The 22,550-nt window shown below is 42.7% G+C and overlaps 1 protein-coding gene across 6 annotated transcripts in view; it reads left to right on the forward strand.

The window, feature by feature from the left end:
• The window catches only part of EDARADD (EDAR associated via death domain), a 38,627-nt gene extending 23,775 nt beyond the window's left edge, over positions 1-14,852 (forward strand). For all 6 annotated transcript variants that reach the window (XM_068155001.1, XM_068154966.1, XM_068154977.1 and 3 more), the window contains exons 5-6: positions 2,749-2,794; positions 11,840-14,852. In XM_068155001.1, coding sequence (XP_068011102.1) covers positions 2,749-2,794; positions 11,840-12,216 — 423 coding nt within the window. In that variant the 3' untranslated portion in view covers positions 12,217-14,852. The remainder of the gene's footprint in view (positions 1-2,748; positions 2,795-11,839) is intronic.
• The last annotated feature ends 7,698 nt before the right edge of the window (positions 14,853-22,550 follow it).

The following is a 22,550-nucleotide window of genomic DNA, read 5'->3' on the forward strand; positions in this document are numbered from 1 at the left end:
ATATATTTTCAGACCATATCTGGTGAGTACAGAATTACTCAGTAAAGCAGACCAGAAATAGGCTCCTCTGTAAGAGTTTAACTGAGAACTCTATTGTGGAGAAGAGCAAAGGAAAGGTTATTTAATCATTAACTTGCATTTTGTAGTTTAAATATTTTTTTATTAGTGTGTAAATGCTCTGAAGAAGAGTCAACAAAGAGTTAAGGCTTGGTCATGCATGCTCTCTATCTTTTCTGCTGCAAATAGAGCAATAGCAGAGAATATGAGAAGTAGTAAGGAGTCTTAGGTTTTGGACTCGTTGTGTCTTGTCCTTAGGGAGACACATGACTGTTCTGCTTTGACTTAGGGACATTGCTCTTCCTGTAGTGGCAACATTCCATGGTTTGTGCAATCTTACACTGCCAAAATGGGCAATACTGAGTGATACCCATGCTTCATGGTTACCATCTTTCAAGTGAATGTTATTTTTTGAATTTCAAATTGATTATTTTTGGGTTGAGCAGAAAATTTGGCAGAGAGAAAATGAATGAGCATTTTCCAGGGAGGCAAAGAATTAAAGGAGTTCCTTATGCCAGAGATCCAGCTGAATTTCATCAGAAACAAACACGGGTTTGGTATGCATTTCACAGATGAGGGAGGTAATGGTCTTGTTCCCATCATCAAGAAGAGAACATTTTCTGCCAGCTAGAGTTACTATAAGGGCATTTCAGTGTATTAGGATGATAATGCATTTACAGAGATGGAAAACTTTCTGTTTATCTTCAGATCGTGTATAGGTTTATGGCTTTGATTTGACCTGTAGAGGTTTATTTGATTTTACTTGTGGGCAAGAATATTCTTGCTTAATGCCTTCATTTCATGGGAAGTAACACAACATCATCTTATTTCAATTGCACTATGAGAAAATGATCATGACTAAAGACTAAACCTGAGTATATCTGATTTGATAAAAGTGAATAATAACTGATCAGTAAAAACATTAATTTTAAAAACAGACGTATGGCACAGGTAAGCATCCCTGGTTTTCTTAGCATTTCTTGCAGTACTAGCCACCCTTGTTATATTTTATCACAAGAGAAGATGAGATCTACTAAAGGCATTTAGCTTTCACAGCACAGTTTGAATTTTCATGAGTGCATAAAGTGGGAAATGTTTCTGAACCTCAGGACAGCCCCTTAGCTATTGCAAATCAAGGAAACAGTTTCCACTTTTCCTTGTTTGTTTTTCATTTGTTTGGTTGGCTTGGTTTGTTTTGGTTTTGCTTGGTGTGTTTTTCTTTAATCTTTCTTTTATTTGCTTATTTGTTTCTTTTGAAATAGACCTCTGGGAAGGCTGAGCTGTGACAGGCAGCTCCTTGAGGCTCAGTAGTAATGTTGTACTTTTTAAAGGAATTTGTGGCAGTGGAGACACTGAATATAATCAAGACCTCCAGATTCAGTTTTTGTTAAACATTGGGTGCTCACTTACTGCTGTAAGGGCCAAGTTCATGTTTAAAAAGCTCTGTCCAGAGAAAAGTAAACTACTAGAAGATAAAAGCAAGAATTATGCTATCGGAAGTGGCGTGTATGGTGCCAGATCTCTCTTGAGCAAAGAGCAGACATTTTGTGAATTGATGTTGCATGTGGATTTCAGGGAATAAAGAAATGCTGAAAAGAGCATGCAGTTTTCTCCTTTCCTAACAGAGTCTAATTATACCTTCTGTACAATTAGACTATGAATGTATGTGTGTTTACCACATCATAAATATTCTATTTTTAGAGGATTTCTTAGTAAAGAAGGTGTAGCAAGTAGTAATAGAGTGTCTTATTACACTCTATTCTTATCCAGTTGACTTGTGTTTGCATGCACAGCCTGCAAAATGTTAAGAAGACTGCTGTGGTAGTGTTGGAAGAAGGATGCAATACAAAAAATCAACAATAATTTATTGCAGCTATGTAAGGGGAAAATCCCCTTCTGCTTTCATCTTTATATCCTCAACAGAAGAAAGCTATTTTGCCTGGCTCCACACCTGCATAGTTAGAGTAAGGGCAGCTGCAGTTTCCTGGCAGTCCTTCCAGTTTTCAGATTTACTCTATAAAAAGTAGAATTTCAATGTTACAAGGTGTGTTGCAGTCTCAAGCTGCTAAGTATTTTCATTATGTTTAATTAGCAGGCACAAAAAGCCACTGAGGGAATGTTTACTTCAAACAAGAGGAGGGTTAGACATGAGCCAGCAGAAATGTTCAAGTCCACGTGTTGCCTAGAAACCCTTCCACGTATGTGAAGATGTTTGTAAAAATAGCTCCTCCACTTTTCCTAGATCAATGAAACCATCCCTTGCTGCTGCATGTTACTAGCAAAATTTTTTTGTTTGTTTGGTTTGTTTGGTTTGGTGGGGTTTTTTTTTGTTTTGCATTAAAAGGCATTTAAAATAACCTTTTTAATCAAACCATATGAATTGTTGAACAGCTATTGAGGGTTTAAGAACTAAATATTCAAAAGATGTAACCCCATAGCCCATCACTAGTAAACATTGTTCAGTGGATACAACCAACAGGGCAGTTTTGTGAGCCAACGCATGAAAATGCTGAGTGAAGAGACTGCAAATTGTCAGTAATTCCTCAAAACAGGTTTATTCCCTGTCTGACCTTACAAGTAGCTTGGGATTCTTCTAAGTAATCTCTTGCCACTTGTAAATTAGCCAAATAGATATGCTGGTGTTCAAAAACATTGTTTTGATTTGATTTATATTTGTTTTCTGTTTTGTAGCCAGAAGACAAAGACATGCAAAACCATACTGATGAATCCCTTGCAGGTAATACGTCAGCTTTACTTTCTGCTTACTTTATTCCTAGATTTTCTGTGAAAGTATATTGTTAAAACTGCTACCTGTCACAACCAAGAACTGCCTGGATAATTGGTGCTTGTGGATCTCACTTCATTACCAGTGTCATTTACAGTTTCCAATTTGTTAGGAGGGGATGGTAATCAACAATGCAGACCATACAAAATGGGTAATTTAGGCTTTCCAAATACATCCAGTACATACACTTTTGGAAGAAATCTGTAAAGCTATTGGGAGAGAGCAAAAGCTGGCAGTAGGCTGCAGGGGGTGCTTATCCCATAGCTGTCTGAGCTTTGCTGTGGGTGGGGTGGGTATGATATACAGCCCTATTAATCTTAAGTGAACAACTGAAAATTTCCTGTTAGTAGTGAAGCTTGTCCTATCATGTAGCATTAGGAGCATTAGGTGGGTAGATCATCCATCATTTGCTTGTCAGTATCTAATATGGGGCATCTTGGAAAAGCAGGATTCTTTATAATGCTTTTAATAGTCTGCACATGGTATAGAACAAGAAGCAGGTTGGTTTAGTTTTGTTTACCTATAACTGTGCCCTTCTTTTCTTTACTCCTTCTTCCCAGCTTCTGTTTGAGAATAAAACTTACTCTGGCATCCTTGCAAACCAAAATAAGATGAAATTCAGATAGGGCAGGAGAGCATCCTTTGAGCTTAGCTAGAACTTTGATTGGATTATATTAATTTTTCCTTGTTTGTATAGCAAAATCTTGGTATGAGTGAAGCAAGCAAGTTTTGTCTCACTTCAACAAGAGAACAGAAGAAGAACAGAATAGTTAACATACATATTTCTGCAGAGAACTGCTGCAAGGCCATGGAATATTTGTGAATAAAGATGCCATCAGAACATGTTTCCCCTTAACAGGGAATATATGCATGTGTCTGCAGCAATGTTGTTGCTACATGTCCTAACTTGTTTAAAACTTCAGAAGTTGTCTTTGGCCTGCTAAAAAAGAAGGCTGATGAACAGTATTACAAAAAGAACAATAGCTTGTTTTTATCTTAAAAACAAGGTTTGTGCAGAAGGTTCATTCATCTCACAATTTAGAAGTATTTCTGGAATTTTCACACACAATCTGACAGTTATCACTGCAAATGAAAAACAAAACTCAAAACAAAACCCTCTCAACCTTAACAGAGGCTATTGTCTGTGTGAGTAGGTGGCACAAAGTAGCAGATTTGCTCTTTGCTAGAGATACAGTTCAGATTTCTTAGACCAGCACTGATCCAGAGCTTGTAAATTGTGTGTTATTGTTTCTGTAGTTTTTAATCAATCTTTTAACTGCTGCCAGTTTTCATATTGTAGTGTCCCTCTTTTAAAGTTTCATCCCAAGTAGGACCAGTTACAGTATCACAGTATCGCCAAGGTTGGAAGAGACCTCGAGGATCATCGAGTCCAACCTGTCACCACAGACCTCATGACTAGACCATGGCACCAAGTGCCATGTCCAATCTCCTCTTGAACACCTCCAGGGATGGTGACTCCACCACCTCCCTGGGCAGCACATTTCAATGACGAATGACTCGCTCGGTGAAGAACTTTCTCCTCACCTCGAGCCTAAACCTCCCCTGGCGCAGCTTGAGACTGTGTCCCCTTGTTCTGGTGCTGGTTGCCTGGGAGAAGAGACCAACCCCTTCCTGGCTACAATCACCTTTCAGGTAGTTGTAGAGGGCAATGAGGTCACCCTTGAGCCTCCTCTTTTCCAGGCTAAACAATCCCAGCTCCATCAGCCTCTCCTCATAGGGCTTACCTTCTCTGCTTCAAGCCATATAGTGAGGGTAGAGGGCAGAAGCTTTAGAAAGTGCTTCTATAGGCTGTGTCCGTTATTTGTTACTGCTTGGAGATACCAAACTGACAGAATAAAGAACTGTCAGGGTTGGAAGGGACCTCAAGGATCATTTAGTTCCAACCCCACTGCCATGGGCAGGGACACTTCCCACTACACCAGGTTGCCAAGAGTCACATCCAGTCTGGCCTTAAAAACTTCCAAGGATGGGGCTTCTACCACCTCCCTGTGCAACCTGTTCCAGTTTCTCACCACCCTCACAGTAAAGAACTTCTGCCTAATGTCTAATCTAAATCTACCCTCCTCTAGCTTGGATCCATTCCCCTTAGTCCTGTCACTACCTGACACCCTAAAAAGTCCCTCACCAGCTTTCTTGTAGCCCCCCTCAGATACCAGGAGGCCACAATGAGGTCTCCTCAGAGCCTTCTATTCTCCAAACTGAACAAACCCAACTCTCTGAGCCTGTCCTCATAGGAGAGGTGCTCCAGCCCTCTGATCATCCTTGTGGCCCTCCTCTGGACATGTTCCAGCACATCCATATCTTTCTTGTAATAGGGGTTCCAGAACTGGATACAGTACTCCAGGTGGAGTCTCACTAGGGTGGAGTAGAGGGGCAGAATCATAGGATCTTAGGAAGTTAGGGGTTGGAAGGCACCTTCAAAGATCATCTAGTCCAACCCCCCTGCCAGAGCAGGACTATAGAATCTAGCACAGGTTGCACAGGAGCACATACAGATGGGTCTTGAAAGTCTCCAGAGAAGGAGACTCCACAAACTCTCTGGGGAGCCCATTCCAGTGTTCTGTGACCCTCCCAGAGAAGTTCCTCTTCATATTGAGGTGGAGCCTCCTGTGCTGTAGTTTATATCCATTACCCCTTGTCCTATCACAGGGTGCAATGGAGCAGAGCCTGTCCCCTCCCTCTTGACACCCAGCCCTCAGATATTTATAGACATTTATTAAATCCCCTCTCAGTCTTCTCTTCTCCAGACTGAAAAGCCCCAAGGTGCTCAGCCTCTCCTCATAGGGAACATGCTCTAGTCCCTTAATCATCCTCATAGTCCTCTGTTGGATTCTCTCCAGCAGATTCCTGGAACTGGGGAGCCCAAAACTGGATGCAGTATTCCAGTTGAGGTCTCTCCAGGGCAGAGTAGAGGGGGAGGAGAACCTCCCTTGATCTGCTGGACACATTCCTCTTAATGCACCCTGGGATTCCATTGGCCTTTATGGCCACAAGGGCTGACCCATGGATAATGTGTTATCCACCAGGACTCCCAGGTCCTTCTCCATGGGGCTGTTCTTTAGCAGATCACCTCCTAACCTGTACTGCTGCAGATTATTATTCCTTCCCAAATGCAGGACCCTGCACTTATCCTTGTTGAACCTCATTAGGTTCCTCTCTGCCCAGCTCTCCAGTCTAAGTCTCGCTGAATGGTCTCACAGCCTTCAGGTGTATCAGCCAAGAATCCCAGTTTGGTATCATCAGCAAACTTGCTGAGCAGATACTCTGTCTGTCTCTCTGTCTCCTCATCGATATCATTGATGAAGATATTGAACAGGACCAGACTCAGCACTGATCCCTGGGGGACTCCACTAGTTACAGCTCTCCAGCTGGATTTGGCTCCATCTATCAACCTGTCACCTCTCTTGGCCTCCCTTCTTTCCAGTGTGTCTGCTGCACCACACAGCTTGGTGTCATCAGCAAACCTGTCAATGGCTCCATGTCCCAGTGGAGGCCAGTGACAAGCGGAGTCCCTCAGGGATCAGTCCTGGGACCTGTCTTATTCAACATCTTTGTGGGGGACATGGACAGTGGCATTGAGTGCACCCTCAGCAAGTTTGCTGATGACACCGAGCTGTGTGGTGCAGCAGACACGCTGGAGGGAAGGGAGGCCATCCAGAGGGACCTTGACAGGCTGGAGAGGTGGGCACAAGCCAACCTCATGAAGTTCAATAAGAGCAAGTACAGGGTCCTGCATCTGGGTCGAGGCAATCCCAGGCACAAATACAGGCTGGGCAGTGACTGGCTGGAGGGTAGCCCTGAGGAGAGAGACTTGGGGGTGCTGGTGGACAAAAAGCTCAACATGAGCTCTCAGTGTGCACTTGCAGCCCACAAAGCCAATCAGATCCTGGGCTGCATCAGGAGAAGTGTGGCTAGCAGGTCGAGGGAGGTGATCCTCCCCCTCTACTCAGCCCTGGTGAGACCCCACCTGGAGTACTGTGTCCAGTTCTGGAGCCCCTATTACAAGAGGGATGTGGAGGTGCTGGAACGTGTCCAGAGAAGGGCCACAAGGATGATCAGAGGGCTGGAGCACCTCTCCTATGAGGACAGACTGAAGGAGTTGGGGCTGTTCAGTCTGCAGAAGAGAAGGCTCCGAGGTGACCTAATTGTCGCCTTCCAGTATCTGAAAGGGGCCTACAGGAAGGCTGGGGAAGGACTTCTCAGGATCTCAGGTAGTGCTAGGACTAGGGGGAATGGAATGAAGCTGGAGGTGGGGAGATTCAGGCTAGATGTGAGGAGGAGGTTCTTCACCATGAGAGTGGTGAAACCCTGGAATGTGTTGTCCAGGGAGGTGGTCGAGGCCCCGTCCCTGGGGGTGTTTAAGAGCAGGCTGGATGAGGCTCTGTCCAGCCTGATCTAGTGTGGGGTGTCCCTGCCCATGGCAGGGGGGTTGGAACTAGATGATCCTTGTGGTCCCTTCCAACCCTGAATGCAACTATGAAACTATGAAACCTGCTGAGGGTGCACTCAATGCCACTGTCCATGTTGCCAGCAAGGATGTTAAACAAGACTGCTCCCAGTAGTGATCCCTAAGGGACTCCACTTGTCACTGGCCTCCACTTGGACATGGGACCATTGACAGCCACCCTTTGGGTGCCACCATCAAGCCAGTTCTTTATCCACCAAATGGTGCATCCATCAAACCCATACTGCACCAGCTTGAAGACCAGGATGTCTTGTGGGACAGTGTCAAAGGCTTTGCTCAGGTCCAGAGAAATGATGTTGGCTCCTCTCCCCTTGTCTATAGATGTTGTAACCTTGTCATAGAAGGCCACCAGGTTTGTCAGGCAGAATTTGCCTTGGTGAAGCTGTGTTGATTGTACTTAATCATGTTTTCATTATTCTTCTGCCTCAGCAGTGCCTCCAGGAAGATCTGTTCCATGATCTTACCAGGCACAGAGGTGAGACTGACTGGCCTATAGTTCCCTGGGTCCTCCTTCTTTGCTTTTTTTTTTCAAATGGGGGTTATGTTTCCCCTTTTCCAGTCAGTGGGGACTTCACCAGGCTGCCATGACTTTTGGAGTGTAATAGAGAGCAGTTTAGCAGCATCATCTGCTAGTTCCCTCGGTGCCTCTGGGTGTATCCCATTGGGTTCCATGCGCTTGTACACTCTCAAGTTCTTCAGATGGTCACAAACCTGATCTTCACTTAAAATGAGCAATTCCTTCATCCAGCCCCTGCCATTATCTTCTGTGATTTCAGGAGTGTGGCTGGAGCCCTTGCTAGTGAAGACTGAGGTAAGGAAATCACTGAGAGCCTCAGCCTTCTCCACATCCCTTGTCACCAATTCTCCTGTTTCCTTTCTGAGGGGGCCCACACTTTCACCCTAGTCTTCCTTTTGCCATTAATGTACCTATAGGAACTTTTCTATTTTGATCTCTGGGGCTGGATTTAATTCTAACCGAGCTTTAGCTTTTCTAACCAGGTCTCTTGCTTGCTCAGGCAGCTTCCTTATATGCCCTCCATTCTAGCTGTGCTTTCTTCTGCAACTTGTACAGTCTCTTTGTGTGACAGTGTGTCTAGGAGCTCCTTGCTCATCCAGGCAGGTCTCCTAACATTCTTTCCTGCCTTCCTCTTTGTCAGTATACTTTGTTCCTGGGCATAGAAAAGGTGATCCTTGAATGTGGACCAGCTGTCTTGGGCCCCCCTTTCCTCTAGGGCTTTGTCCCACTATACCTTGGCCAGCAGATCTCTGAAGTGATCAAAGTCTGCATGCCTAAAGTCCAGGGTCACAAGCTTGGAATACATCCTCCTAGATGCCCTAGTGAGGATCTTAAATCCTAGCGCATCGTGGTCATTGCTGCCAAGGCTGTCCCTGAGCCTCATGTTGGTCACCAGCCCTTCCCTGTTAGTGAGAACAAGGTCCAGCATAGCACCTTTTCTTGTTGGTTCCTCCACCATTTGGAAGAGGAATTTGTCATCTATGCATTCCAGGAACATCCTGGATAGATGGTGCCTTGCTGTGTAGTCCCTCCAGCATATGTCAGGGTGGTTGAAATCCCCCACAAGGACCAGGACTTGTGAATACAAACCCACTTCTATTGGCATGTGGAGGGGCCTCATCTGCTTGGTTCTGCTGGTCAGGTGGTCTGTAGCAGACCCCTACTGTAACATCACCTTCCCCTGTCTTCCCTTTAATCTTAACCCATACACTCTCAACCAGCTCATTATCCTTCCCCAGATGGAGCTCCATTGATTCCAGCTGGTCACTGATGTAGAGGGCAGCACCTCCTCCTCTCCTACCCTGCCTGTCCTTCTTAAAGAGCTTGTGTTTGTCTATCCCTACATTCCAGTCATGGGAATTAGCCCACCAAGTTTTAGTAATAGCCACTATGTCATGAGATTCCAGCAGCACAGTAGTCCTTAATTCATCCTGTTTATTGCCCAAGCTGCATGCATTCACATGGAGCCACTTCAGCTGGGCTGGCCATGTCCTCTTGTGTGACTCCCCCTTGATTCCCTTGGGATGTCTTGGTGCATTGTCCCTGGCTTGCCTCAGGGCAACAAGTTGAGAATCCTTACTAGTACTCCTTCCCTCTGCCCCTGCTGTGCTTGCCCCACTGTGTGTCATGGGCAGACATGAGATTATTAACCCCTTCCCCTGTCAAATCTGGTTTAAAGATTTATCAGTGACTCCTGCCCTAGACTCCTTATCACTCTATGGGACAAGCGCATCCCATTTGTTACTTGCAGCTCTGGAGCCCTGTATACCAAGCTGTGATTGTAAAACCCAAATCCCTGTCTACAGCACAAGTCCCAGAGCCATGAACTGACCTGTTGGCTCTTCCTATATATTCCCTCATCCGTTGCTGATGTTGGGGGGATGGCGAACACCACAACCTGAGCTTCTGATCCCTTTACCAGTTGACCCAAGGCCCTGAAATCTCTTAATTGATTGTGGGCCTCTCATTGCTACATCATCGCTACCCACCCGAAAGACCAGAAGTGGGTAATAATCTCAAGACTCACAAGGGTGGGAAGTTTCCCTGTGATGTCCTTTACCTGGGTACCAGGGAAACAGCAGACCTCCCTATGAAGTCTGCACATCCGACCTTCCACTCCCCTCAGCAGGGATTCTCCTACTACAATGACTTACCAATTTTTCTTTTGAGGGTCAGTTTTTATGGCCAGCCTGGAGCAAGTCGGCCTTGGTGGTACTTCTGGCCTTTTCTCGCCCTTGCTCACAACTAGTTCCTCCTGCAGAGCCTCATACCTGTTCCACAAGGCACACTGCAGGCAGTATGCTTCTTAAAGGAACAGGCTTGCTCCATTTGTTTCATCAGGCATAGACCTGTTCTCATTGACTCTGCTCCTGTGGGCTGCTACAGGGAGGCAGGGGGGCTTGCTGATGAGAGGATATGGATTCCTCTGCTCCACTAAGAGTTACCTCATGCACCATTTTTGTAGAGATCAGCTTGCAAAAATGATCAATTTCCCTCTCACTCTCTCTGATGTTTCTCAACCTACTCATCTCCCTGAGCTCCATCACTTCATCTTGGAGCTGTGCCACAAGGCAGAGAAGGTCATCAGCCTGTTCACACCACATGCAGTCATTGCCAGCATTGCCCCCATTGCCAGGGAAAGGCTGTGGCATTCCTCACAGCCTGTGGCCTGGATACCAGTATCCACTTTGGTGAGTGCTGGGAGCACAGCATTCCTCCTCCAAATAGCCACCATCACTCCATGAGTAATTTCCAGCACCAAGCTGGAAAGAACTTCAGCAACATACCCACATGACTCATCACCTCCCTCTGCCAGCACGTTGGGGTGTTTAAATCACCCGCTGCAGCTGCAGCTCCACCCACACTTCATCTGCCTCTCTCATAAAGATGCCAGTCCAGGGAAGGAGGAGGGGACACTCTGCTCTCCACGTGCTGCTCAGTTTCCACTCTCCAGAAGCCACCACTCCATACTGTGCCAGTCCTCCAACCTGCTGCAGTGACAGAACAGCTACTGCAGACAGACCTCCCAGCCTTCTAAAAGGAGCAAGGGACAGCTAAGGCAATATCTGCAGACAAAGTGCTCCAACAGTTTCCTATACCACTGCAATGTTAAAGGTCTTGTTATTAGTGTTTAACTAGAAGTATGAGTAGAACTGCTTTCTACATGCTTTTATGGGTCATTAATGTATAATGTAGTCCAATAGCACCACATCATTCACAATGCCAGGGAGATATTTACTGTTGTGTGTGGGAGACCTTCAAATGGCAGTTTTCCATATTTGAGGCAAATTTTAGAATGTGTCACCACCTATTTCCAGCAATCTGCTATTTTTACTTTTCTCACATATGGAGGATTATGCACTTTAATGCTTTCCATAATGTACATTTAAAATGGATTGCTTGGCAGAACTGCGACAAAGAGCCCTTACAAAGCAAAGGGACATTTCCAGTTTTCGTTATGATGAAGTACTAGGTGCTAATTGTATTTGTAGCTGTCAGCAGCAGTTCTCCTGTTGTGAATACTTCATGTTGTTATGAAGGCAGCATTTCATCAGTGCAAAACCTTTTCCTGCATCCTACAATATACATATATATATATGATACACACAGTGTGCACATAATTCTCTTAGTGGTGTAAGCAGGAGTTATGGCAGTTCTGAGGAAGTGACATAGTTCCCAAAATCAGAACAGATGAATGTCCCAGCTCACACACTGGGTTGAATTACATGCCTTTTCTATAGAAGTATAAATATGGTACTTTCAAAAGTACTGTCCTTTTGATTATAGCCACTGAGCAAAATGAAGAGAGAAATCACAGAAAGTTAATTGTCTGAATATTTCATAAGAAAAGACATTGCTTGTCACTATTTGGCCTTCTTCAGAAACAGTTCATGGGAATATAACACTCTTTAACCCTTTGTGCTTTTAACTTTTTTTCTGGTGAAACCACAGCAATAGATCCTAGCTTCTCCCCATGTCATGTTTTTTACTGCAGATATCAAGAAAACCTGCAAGGAAAATGGCACCTGCTCGTTGTGCTTATTCCGTGCACCAACCATAAGTGATATGCTCAACGATGAAGACTTGTTGTACACAGTGAGGCTAAAGCTGGATCCCTGCCACCCAACAGTGAAAAACTGGAGAAATTTAGCAAGCAAGTGGGGGATGACTTACGATGAATTGTGTTTCCTTGAACAGAAGCCCCAAAGTCCCACCTTGGAGTTCTTGCTACGGAATAGTGACCGGACTGTGGAGCAGCTGATTGATCTCTGTAAATTTTATAAGAGAATTGATGTGGTGAAAGTGCTGCTGAAATGGGTGGAGGAGGAGTGGCCCAAGAGAGACAACAGAACTTACCAGAATGACTTGTAGATCAAAGAAAGTTGATAATCTGTATATGTTAAGTTCTGGGAATAGCTGCCACTAGGACATGGGAACTTTCCCTTGCAAGACAGAGAGCAAGCCTGTACTGATGGTTTGTAGACTGTGTAAGCTTTATGTACTGTATACACATACATATGTTTTGTGCCTTCAGGGTTGCAAAGATAACCATCCAAAAATGGATGGAATAATGCAGGTAGTATTCCTGAGTCTACAAATGCCTTGATGCTATTTGTAGGCTTCCTAAGCAGAAGAGAAATGAAAAAGCCAGACCACTGGTTTTACTGTAGCAGTTGTGAACCGTGTCAGCTGTGTGCTATTCGGAAAGCCAAAATTAGAAGGCAAATCCTGGCCTTTCTGGCAGCCCTTCTACAGTTGTATATGTTCAGCCTAGTAGAAGATAAGGAGGTTTTTTTTTTCCCCTCATTTGTTAATTTTTTTTAAAGCTTTATGACACTGGTTTTGGCACAGGAACACCTCAGTGTTTCAAGCAATAATTTGGATTTGCATGTTACAATTAATTCAGTGTTTCAGCATCACATTCAGGCACGTTAAACTTTACATCTCTTTTATAAATAGTCACTGTTTGCATACTTATACATCATAGGGCATGTATTTGCTATAGAAGAAATCATGGAATTCAAAGAGACTTTGCAGTCCATAACCACTAGGGAACAAAAAATGCTTAATACTTAAAATTACTTTCCAAAGTTTTGGAAAAAAATACACATTGAGTGCACTTACCTGTTGCCTCAAATGCCTCTCACTTTGCAGTGTGAGGCAATAGCTAATGTCTCACCCACAGTATATCCTTAGTATTGAGTATAATTTCCCTTTTCACAGGCTGTAGTTTACAGTCCTGTTGGTTGACCTACTTTCTGTTTCACGCCAACATAGTTGCACACAGGTGAAACTAGCACAAGCTTATGTATTGATTAAAGCCACTCTAATGGGAAATTAGCAGGTACATTCATCTATGGTCCACATAGATGGTTATTAAAGCACTTATGGTGGTTTAAAATGATGAATTTTAATACTCTGAATTGCATTGTTTACAATTTATTTTAGAAATGGATCTTTTACCTACCATTCTTCTGTGTTCTAATGTTAAAAAAAAAAAACACTTCCTGAAAAATCAGTCATACAATGCAATGTATAATGTACTTATAGCTATAATGCCACACAAGAAAAATGTTGTGACTTAAGAGTACTTCTAGTTGTTACCCTTACTAAAAGCATCTCAGATGATACTAATATGCACATAGGTGTATATACCAAAGCACTGGTGAACAGTATGTTAGGATGCGGGGCAAAACTAGAATGGAGTGCAGATTGATGTATTGTTTACTTGTGAAAACGACTAAGAATTAGTAGCAAAGCTGAGGGAAGACTAGTGCTATATACCAATTTTCTTACTGTAAGAGAATGTTTCCTGTAAGGAAATACTGTAGTGCAGATACTGAGTTACAGAGGAGTTAGAAGACTAACATTTTCAGTGTCAGGCACTAGTTCTGGAGTGATGTAAATTAGCTTTATTTTAGTGACCTCAAGAAGCTGAAGATCTAGTTTCAAGGTGAAGAGATTGACCTAAATTTGAGTTTGGGTTGTTTGGTTTTTTTTCATTTAAAACTTTTTTTTTTTTTAAACCATTTCTCAAAGTAAAAACAACCACAAAACCAAAAAAACTGCTACAGTTTTGAAGAGTAAGTTTTCTAACTGTTTTTTAAAGAGATTGTACTGCTGTATCTTGTTGGTGCTGGAGTTGAAATGTTTCATGTTCCTCTTCTAGGAACAGGGGTTTCCAAATAGATACATGTGAACTCTTAACTTTTGCAGATAACCTAATGACTTTAGTTAGGAGCTGTAGAATAGGCATTGAGGACTACTGCTGTGGCTGGGCTGCCTGGTATTTTCAGTTCCTACAGAGGAATTGCATACATGCAAATAGCTCATAATGTAGCTTCTCTAAAATAATCCCCATTCCTTAGTCCTACTGTATGCATGATTTAGGATCATGTGTCTTATGTGTTAAGTTGTTCTGAGTGCTGGTATGCCACCAGCTTTTCTCTACCAGAACATGCCACACTGTAGCTATGTATGTGTGGTATTATAGTGTGCTCTGCTCTGGTAGATCCAGTCCAGCACAGAGCTCACCTAAGACTCATAATGGGAATCTGAAATGAGGCAGCAGCATTTCTGAATCAAGATGTTCAACTGAAGTCCACCCTTTTTCCTGTTTTCTGGCTGAAACTTGTAAAATTTTGAAGAAACACTCTTGTTACCTGGAAATTAGTTCTGATCCTTTGAAGCTCTGGAAAAGTCAATGTCAGCTGCAAGGATTCATATCTCATAGAAATAAAGCTGTTTCTGATAGTCTATAAGTGAATTCTATATAAACTCAGCACTGAAGATTGAAAATAGTAGGCTTAAATTTCATCATACACTGGATTACTCATTAGTATACTTGAAATATGTTTTTCTTCTTTGCATGGCATAAATTGAGATGTACACAATTCTTTAGTTTTGTATCTGTTTGCAGGATATTGGGTCTGAGTGTTCAGTTTATTCTTATATCTTCTGTTATAATGCATACTATTTTTAGAAGAAATATAGATTATCAGTGTTGACTTTATTGTTTCTGGTTTTATTACAGCTAGAAAAACAACTGTTTTCCTTCTCACCAGTCACCTTATGACCACTGAACTATCAGCTAGTGCTATATTAAAAAAAATCCAATGTAGAAGATACGTGGCATCTTCTAGAACAGATAGTGCTGTTCAAGAAAGGAAGATGTACAAAAGTACATCTTTTTGATACTAAAAAATTAGTAAATTGTTGGTAAATGAGCAAAGATGTTTATCTAGAAACTTGGCAAGCATAGTTACTAACTATAGATGGGTATGAAACCAACACTGAATGAACTCTTCCTGCATTGATAACCAATTTGATAATGAAGGATTCAGAATTACGAGAAAGGTTCTACTAGATTTTCATGTTTGTTCAGTTACATTTCCTGTTCCTGTATGAGACCTGCTCTCCTTACAGGAATTTCCAGTTCTTTAGCCAGATGTCCAAACCACTATATTCTTTCATTCCTGTAATAACTGTTCTTTTAACAGCGAGGGTACGATCCTGTGCTCCAAGGGCCCCTAGTTTTGCTGTTAAAACAACTACCCAACAAAATGGTGTCAGAGTTCAGTTGCTTTACTTGCTATATACAATTCCTTTTGATCTGTGCAAGGTGAGTTTGGGGCTGTTCATTTGCAAGCTCACTGGAAAGGAAAAAGAAATCAGCATGGCCCCGTGTGCTTGTCTGGATGTAAGTTGTACAGAAACCATTCTTCCTGAATCGCTACTGAATAATGGAGGGCTGCAGCTCAGTCTGAGCGCCTCATGCAAGAGCCTGCATATTTTTCAGTTACCTCAATCTGACTGCCTTGCACAGTTCTAAGTGAAGCTGTTAGGAAGTGGAAAAAAATGTAAATTCTACCTAAGGGTGGTTTAAGTTAGGGTAACACTTGACTTGTGGCCAGATAGAGTTGCAAAATGTCAGCAGAATTGTTTAAACAAGGTCAAAGAAAGTGCACGGCATTTGTAATAACAAAGAGCAACCCATTTATATGATTTTTGCAACAGATCATGTTGCTCTGTCTGTGAAAGGAAAGCAATTAGTTTAGTTATTTGTAACTTTAATTTCAATGCATTTTCTAAGTCTTCAGTTTTATGTCTGTTCTGGACAGTTGGGCAGAGCAGCATTAAATGAGGACTTAGTCTTGTTGCCTGTTTTGACAGAAAAGTGCTTTTCCCAGCCCCGGAGCTCACCTGGTCCTGACTGTATGGCTGTGGTTGGTTCTTGGCCTTAGCTGGGTAGGGAAGTTGTGTATCTACTGGTCAGACAGGCTGAATATGAGCAGCACTAAGTAAAACATATGCGGAAAGGTACTTTGGCTGTACTTTGGCCAAGGAATGGGACTGACTGATGGCAAAGAGGAGTTGACAGACTTCAGAATGGCTTAATGTATCTTCAGTTGGGGTTGGGAGGGACAATTAAAGAACTGGGCAGATGTCCTAGTTGGTTTGATCTCTGTATTCAATAATTCTTAATTTTAAAGGCAGATCATTGGGGTAAATGCATATTTGTTACCATGATAATGAGTCACATGAGAATCTTAAATGTGAGAAAGACAGAGCAGTGCAAGTCATGTTAGGATTGTATCAGCAAGGTTGGCTTTGGCCTTTTTAAATGCTGATATGAAAGAGTATTGGTGTGTCAGATTTGTTCAGGCTTTGTTTACTGTCCTTCACAGTGCCATGGAGATGAATATTAAAATTGGAGAAGAGATGAGAAAGAAGTAACTTCTGTCAGAAATACTTGGTGAGAAACGTTTGCAATCTTAACTTTCTTATTTCCAGCTGCAACTGTAAACTTTTATTGAGAAAATTCCAGAAACAAAGCCAAATGTTAGTAAGCTGCATAATGAATGTGTTCTGATAAGACTTCCAACTTTGCCTATGCAGATAGAGTTTTGGGGGTTTTTGCCTAATTGAGTTTGCCTCACAATTACTTGATTTGGGAATGCTTTTTGTTCCCAAAAATAACCAAAGTTTCCTGTTGATGAAATAACCATGGTTACACTACTAAAAAGTTTCCTAACAAGAAGAGGCAGGATAAAAATAAGAAAGGGGTCCTCAAATCCTTATACTAGCTATGTCTTGAGTCTACGCTGAGGATACTTTTTCATGTTTGTGCCCATTATATGTGAGGTTCCCCTATTCCACTCCAGCTTTAGTTCATTCACAGTTCTATAAATAGTTTATTAGATTTTTTTTTGTCCTAGTTTACTTCTGTTTCTCCTTTTTCTGAAGCTGAAGAGTTCATCAACTCAAATGTCTACTAAAAGCCTATTCCCCTCTAACCATCAGAAAACACCTATCATCTCGTGGTGAGAGCTGATACTACAGTCCTTTCATTTCTCTGTTGAAAAGGGAACAACCCTGAGGGCAAGTAAGCCCATCTATAACTGCAGAGACCCACCAGGGAGATCCAAAGACAACTGTAGTGAGGATAATAGTGTACATAGGGCATGAAGGTATAGACCTAGGGATCTTGGATTTGGCCACAGTCAGTCTCTAGTTTGGAAAACATCACACAGTTCTTTGTTTGGCATATATCTCTGATGGCTTTTATCTCCTGAAGTAGGTAGGGACTGAAGCAGTATATTTTTCTAGAATGTGACACAATCAACTTTTGGAGAGGCAGACAGGGCAGGCATAGGCACAAGTTTGCTCTAGTATGTAGTGGATTGCAAATGAAGAAATAGCCCTAACTACTCCACTCAGCTGGTGCAGGCAAACCTCATGAAGTTTAATAAGGACAAGTGCAGGGTCCTGCATCTGGGGAGGAACAACAACATGCACCAGTACAGGTTAGGGGCTGATCTGCTGGAACACAGCTCCTCGGAGAAAGACCTTGCAGTGCCACTGGACAGCAAGTTCTTCATGGAACAACAATGTGCCCTTGTGGCCAAGAGAGCCAATGGTATCTTGGGATGCATCAAGACGGGTGTGTCCAGCAGGTCTAGGGAAGTTCTTCTACCTCTCTACTCTGCCCTGCTGAGACCACACCTGGAATACTGTGTCCAGTTTTGGGCTTCCCAGTTCAAGAAAGACAGAGAACTGCTGGAGAGAATTGAACAGAGAGCCACGAGGATGATTGGTGGACTTCAGCATCTCCCCTATGAAAAGAGACTGAGATCCCTGGGGCTATTTAGTCTTGAGAAGTCTGAGAGGGAATCTCATCAATGTGTATAAATATCTGAGGGGTGGGTGTCAAGTGGAGGGGGGTAAGCTCTTTTCAATGGTGCACAGTAATAAGGAACAATGGGTTCAAACTTGAACATAGATTTCACCTCACCATGAGGAGAAACTTCTTTACAGTGAGGGTGATGGAGCACTGGAACAGGCCGCCCACAGAGGTTGTGGAGTCTCCTCTGAAGGCATTCAGAACCCACCTGGATGCATTCCTGTGCGGACTACCCTAAGTGATCCTGCTTTAGCAGGGGGTTTAGCAGAGATCCTGATGAACTCTTGAGGTCCCTTCCAACCTCTAATAATATACTGTGATCCAGTGATACTTAAGAATTGTAAAGTGTGTCATGATTTTAAAAAATAAGAGGTATGTTTTAAGGGTTATATGGCCTATAATTGGTTTGCAAAAGGACCAGTGACTTCTCTGTAAGTTATTTGTCCTTTGTCCCTCTGATCTGTATCTTGTTTGCTTCTATGCTTTTGTTCAACAGTTTGCTTCCAAAAGCAGGCATTGCAACAAAACCAAAAAAAAGTAGACTACTTACTAGTTATTGAAGTAGCAGTAGCATGTTAAGCTTTTGCATGGCTAAGCTTATTTTAAAAAATCCACAACCTTTTTATTTTTGCTCCCTGTGATTTCTAACATTTGTGCATTTAGGTTTTAAATGCAAAATGGGAAGATCTGAATAATCACTGTAGCTAAGTATTGAAGTTACGGAAGGCCAGTGATAAACTTGTAACTAAGAGCTGAACCAGCTGGGCTGTCAACTGAAATTTTAATGTTGGTGTACCAAGAAGTGGTAGCTCATGTCCACTTTGAATCTAAAGCCTTTCAAAGAAGCTAGGGGAATGATTTCCATGAGAAAATGGTTTAATATACAAACAACTATGGGAGACACGACAGTGGCAGGCTTTTGAGATCATATGAGGTCCTTAGGTATAAAATTTCTGCCAAACAGTACAGTGTTCTAGAGGCTTTACTTCTGTGGACTGTAGTACTATATTTACTAGGGGGAAGAAATTAGTTACTCTGGTACTATATAACAATACAAAAATTATTAGCTCGGAGTAACTTCCACTGGCCAGGGTTCTTAATAGGCACTAGTGGCCTATTTTGATTGCCTCACTGCAAAGCCCAGTAATGTGTGTATCCATCAGGTTTGGATGAGGACAAGCAAATGTGTTAAAATCCATGCTTTTGATCTGTTGCCAGCCTGTTAAGGATTCTTCATTAGACTTGCAGAGACACTGAAGCTATTAATACTGAATGGTCATAGTGGTGTGTTAACATGGTATGTACAGCAGGGAGAAGCTTCTGGTTCTGGAGAGGATTCATTACAATATCCTGTGTGCAGCCTCTTATATGAAGGGAAGAATGGTGTTTTGAATTGTATGGGAATTTGAACAAAAAAGGGACCTGTGAGAGGTTCTGCAATGTTTTTGTGAAGTCTAGGAACTTCTAATTGGAATGCTGTATAACGTAGTGAGCTAAGTATGACTATGCTGTTACCCTAACCTTGGGCAATGATTTTCTGCCCTGAGAGGTACATGCTATAGGCTGGAAGCAAGGATGGGGGTCTGCTTAAGAAATCTCCTTTGAGGAAGTAGGATGGCACATAATCATGTGCTTTGTGGTGCTCCACTGAAAGGTGGAGCTGGAGAGCAGGAGCAGATTGTGAAATGAGAGCAGATAGCTAAGTCAGCAAGCAGATCCAGAGCACTACTGGAGTGACTAACAAAGGACTGATCAGCTTGTAATTCTGCCGAGTGTGCTGCAGTTTGGATGCAGCCCTGTTGCCCAGCAGGGACAGCAGCAGACTCTGCTTTGGAGAAGTGCAGATGTAAGATGAGGTGTTCACTACAGGAAGAACAGAACAAATAGCAGCTTCTTTACCAAGAAATTACAGGAGGGCTCAAAGTAGTTTGTGGTTGTACTCTTTTTCTTCTGTCCAATAAAGTAGTGCTTGTTAAGCCACCTGACTGAATATTAGACTCAGTCACATAGATCCAAAAGCTCTGTGCAAAATGGGGCTAGACACCATCAGTCTGTCCTGAGTAGTGGGTTGTGGTCTGGCACTGCTTCTCAAAAGTCTGTCTCTTCTCCACAGTGAAGTGGGAAAACAATGTAAATTGAAGGGTAAATATATAAAAGAGAACATTGCATTTTTTATTAAGATGTATCAAAGCAGTTCTTGGTACCCAAGAAGGAATATGCAACATTTGGAGATCACCTAATTATCACTGAAACCAGCAGGAAGTTCCTGATGACTGTACTGTCCTGGTTGGGTAGCAGCTGATGCTTAGTAGCAGCTCCTGCACTGCTGGTGTCTTGAGAGTATATTCCTTTCCCAGTTCTTGTACTTGGGGCAGGAAAGACAAGTAAAATTCCATAGAGGCAACAGAGTCCTCCCTCAAATGCTACCTTTTGGCTTAGAATAGCTGTTAAATTTTCTTCAGCTGAACTTGTCTGCCTCCGTCTTGACAAAGCCTTTCTGTTACCCCAGCAAGCAAAATTCTACTTGAACATGGAAAGTCAGATCATGCTGACAGGATAGTGTGTAGTCCCAGAAATGGTTGTGTACACCGTGAATTGTAGCTTTAAAAGCAGAAGTCTGAATCAGGATCCGGACCATGGAAATAAGGGAAGACCTTGTTATTTGCTGTCATGACTGCCATTAGTAAATGGTGCTAAAAATAGCAGTCACAAGAAATCAGCAGGAAAATTACATTCTGTGAACAAAGCAATTGCAGTGTAGTGCAGGGTTACTCAAGTTCTAACCCAGCTGACTCATTGCCAACAATGCATTAGATCTGGGAGCTGAAGTAGGGATTTTCCTGCAAATTTCATAAACAGCTTATGACTCAGCCTTCAAAGAGCTGATCAGCATGTTAGTCAAGAAGCTGCTCCGCTTCAGCAAAGAACCAGTGTGTACTTTAAATTACTGCATTTCATTTACATTTTTCATAAATCATGGTATTTCATTTATTTTTTACTTCCCCAGAGCAGAAAAGCTCTGAGCCAAAAGCAGTAGTAAAGTAGCAAAACTTTATTTTCTGTGGCTCTTCTAGAAACACTTCCACTTACTGCTTCACCTTTCAGCATCACCACTTTTTCATTCCAGCCCTTCATCATCTTTTCTGTCCATTTTGTTTGACCCAAACTTTCAAATTTGGTTTGAGGTTGAATTCAAATACTGAGAAGTGAAGGCATTTCATATACTTCTCTCAGTCTGGTTTTATCAAAACTTTCTATACTTTAAACTAGAATGTCTGGAACAATAGCTTCAAAAGAAAACTAAGTGGTAGTTCAGGCTCTAGGTCCTTCTCTTTATTCCCTTGTAAAAAAGTGCATTGGAATTTTGTAGAACAATTGCATAGCAGACTCTCTGCTATCACCCAACTATGGATAGTGATTGGTCCTCTCAAAACCATGCATGATTCTAAGGTGTCTTTCCCCAGGCAATCTGCTTTGCTGCTTTGTCATCTGAATAGGCAATTTCTGCAGTTCTTAAAATAAATGTTACCACACCTTTTTGTGAAAGAGTCCTTCAAATCTGATACAGCTAAGCTGATGTTTCCTTTAAAGCCCCTATCCTGAACTATTAGCAGGACTCTAGCAAGTAGATATGGTTTGGTATGGGCTTTTTTAGTGCTCATTAATTGTAGAATAGAAGACTGTATATTAGATAATGCAATAGCCATGTGCACTGCCTCCTGCAAGATGAAGAAATACTCTAATGTCCATAGTTCAGTGGGCTGTTTCTATTGCAAGCTTTATTTTCATGCTTTTGTTTTCCACATCCAGCATATGAACAGGGGGAGCTTTGAGTCACCATCCCTGGAGGTGTTCAAGAGGGGATTGGATGTGGCACTTGGTGCCATGGTCTAGTCATGAGGTCTGTGGTGACAGGTTGGACTCGATGATCTTTGAGGTCTCTTCCAACCTTAGTGATACTGAGAAGTAGTGCTTTACAATTCTCAAAGCAACTTACTGCTACACATTACATACAGTAAAACTATTAGGTACTTAATTGCCCTATCTGCTTAGTAGAGCGGAACAGCCCAACCTCACCACAAAGGCTGCAGGGGGCAGGAAGGTAAAAGCATGGCCTGCGGGCAGTGGGGGTTATTTTCCCACGTTTAAGAAATGGGAGGCGAGTGTTACGTATCCAGAACTCAGAAACTGCACACTGCTGGAACAACAATTCACCCAGTCAGCTTTGCAAACTGCATTTGGGTCGTGCCACAAGATGTGTGTCTTGCTAGGAGATAGGAGTTAGGCTTTGACAAGGGCCCTACACATGAAACAAAGCACGGAAGAAGTGAGGGGTTTGCAAGGGAGGCTTGTGGTAGGGTTAAGGAGCCTAATTAACTTTGTGACAAAGTTGTTACTGGTAAATCCAAGCTCATTGGGCAAGTGCCGGCACAGTGGATCAGGGGCCTGTGGCACGACTTCGTCCGAAGACAGCGGCACTTGACCAAACCCTTGGCATGGTTCGGGAAGAGGCCGAAAACCG

The sequence above is a fragment of the Melanerpes formicivorus genome, unplaced genomic scaffold (assembly GCF_026170545.1).
Source record: "Melanerpes formicivorus ecotype bairdi unplaced genomic scaffold, bMelFor1.0.p_v2 SCAF_2, whole genome shotgun sequence".
Lineage (NCBI taxonomy): Eukaryota > Metazoa > Chordata > Aves > Piciformes > Picidae > Melanerpes > Melanerpes formicivorus.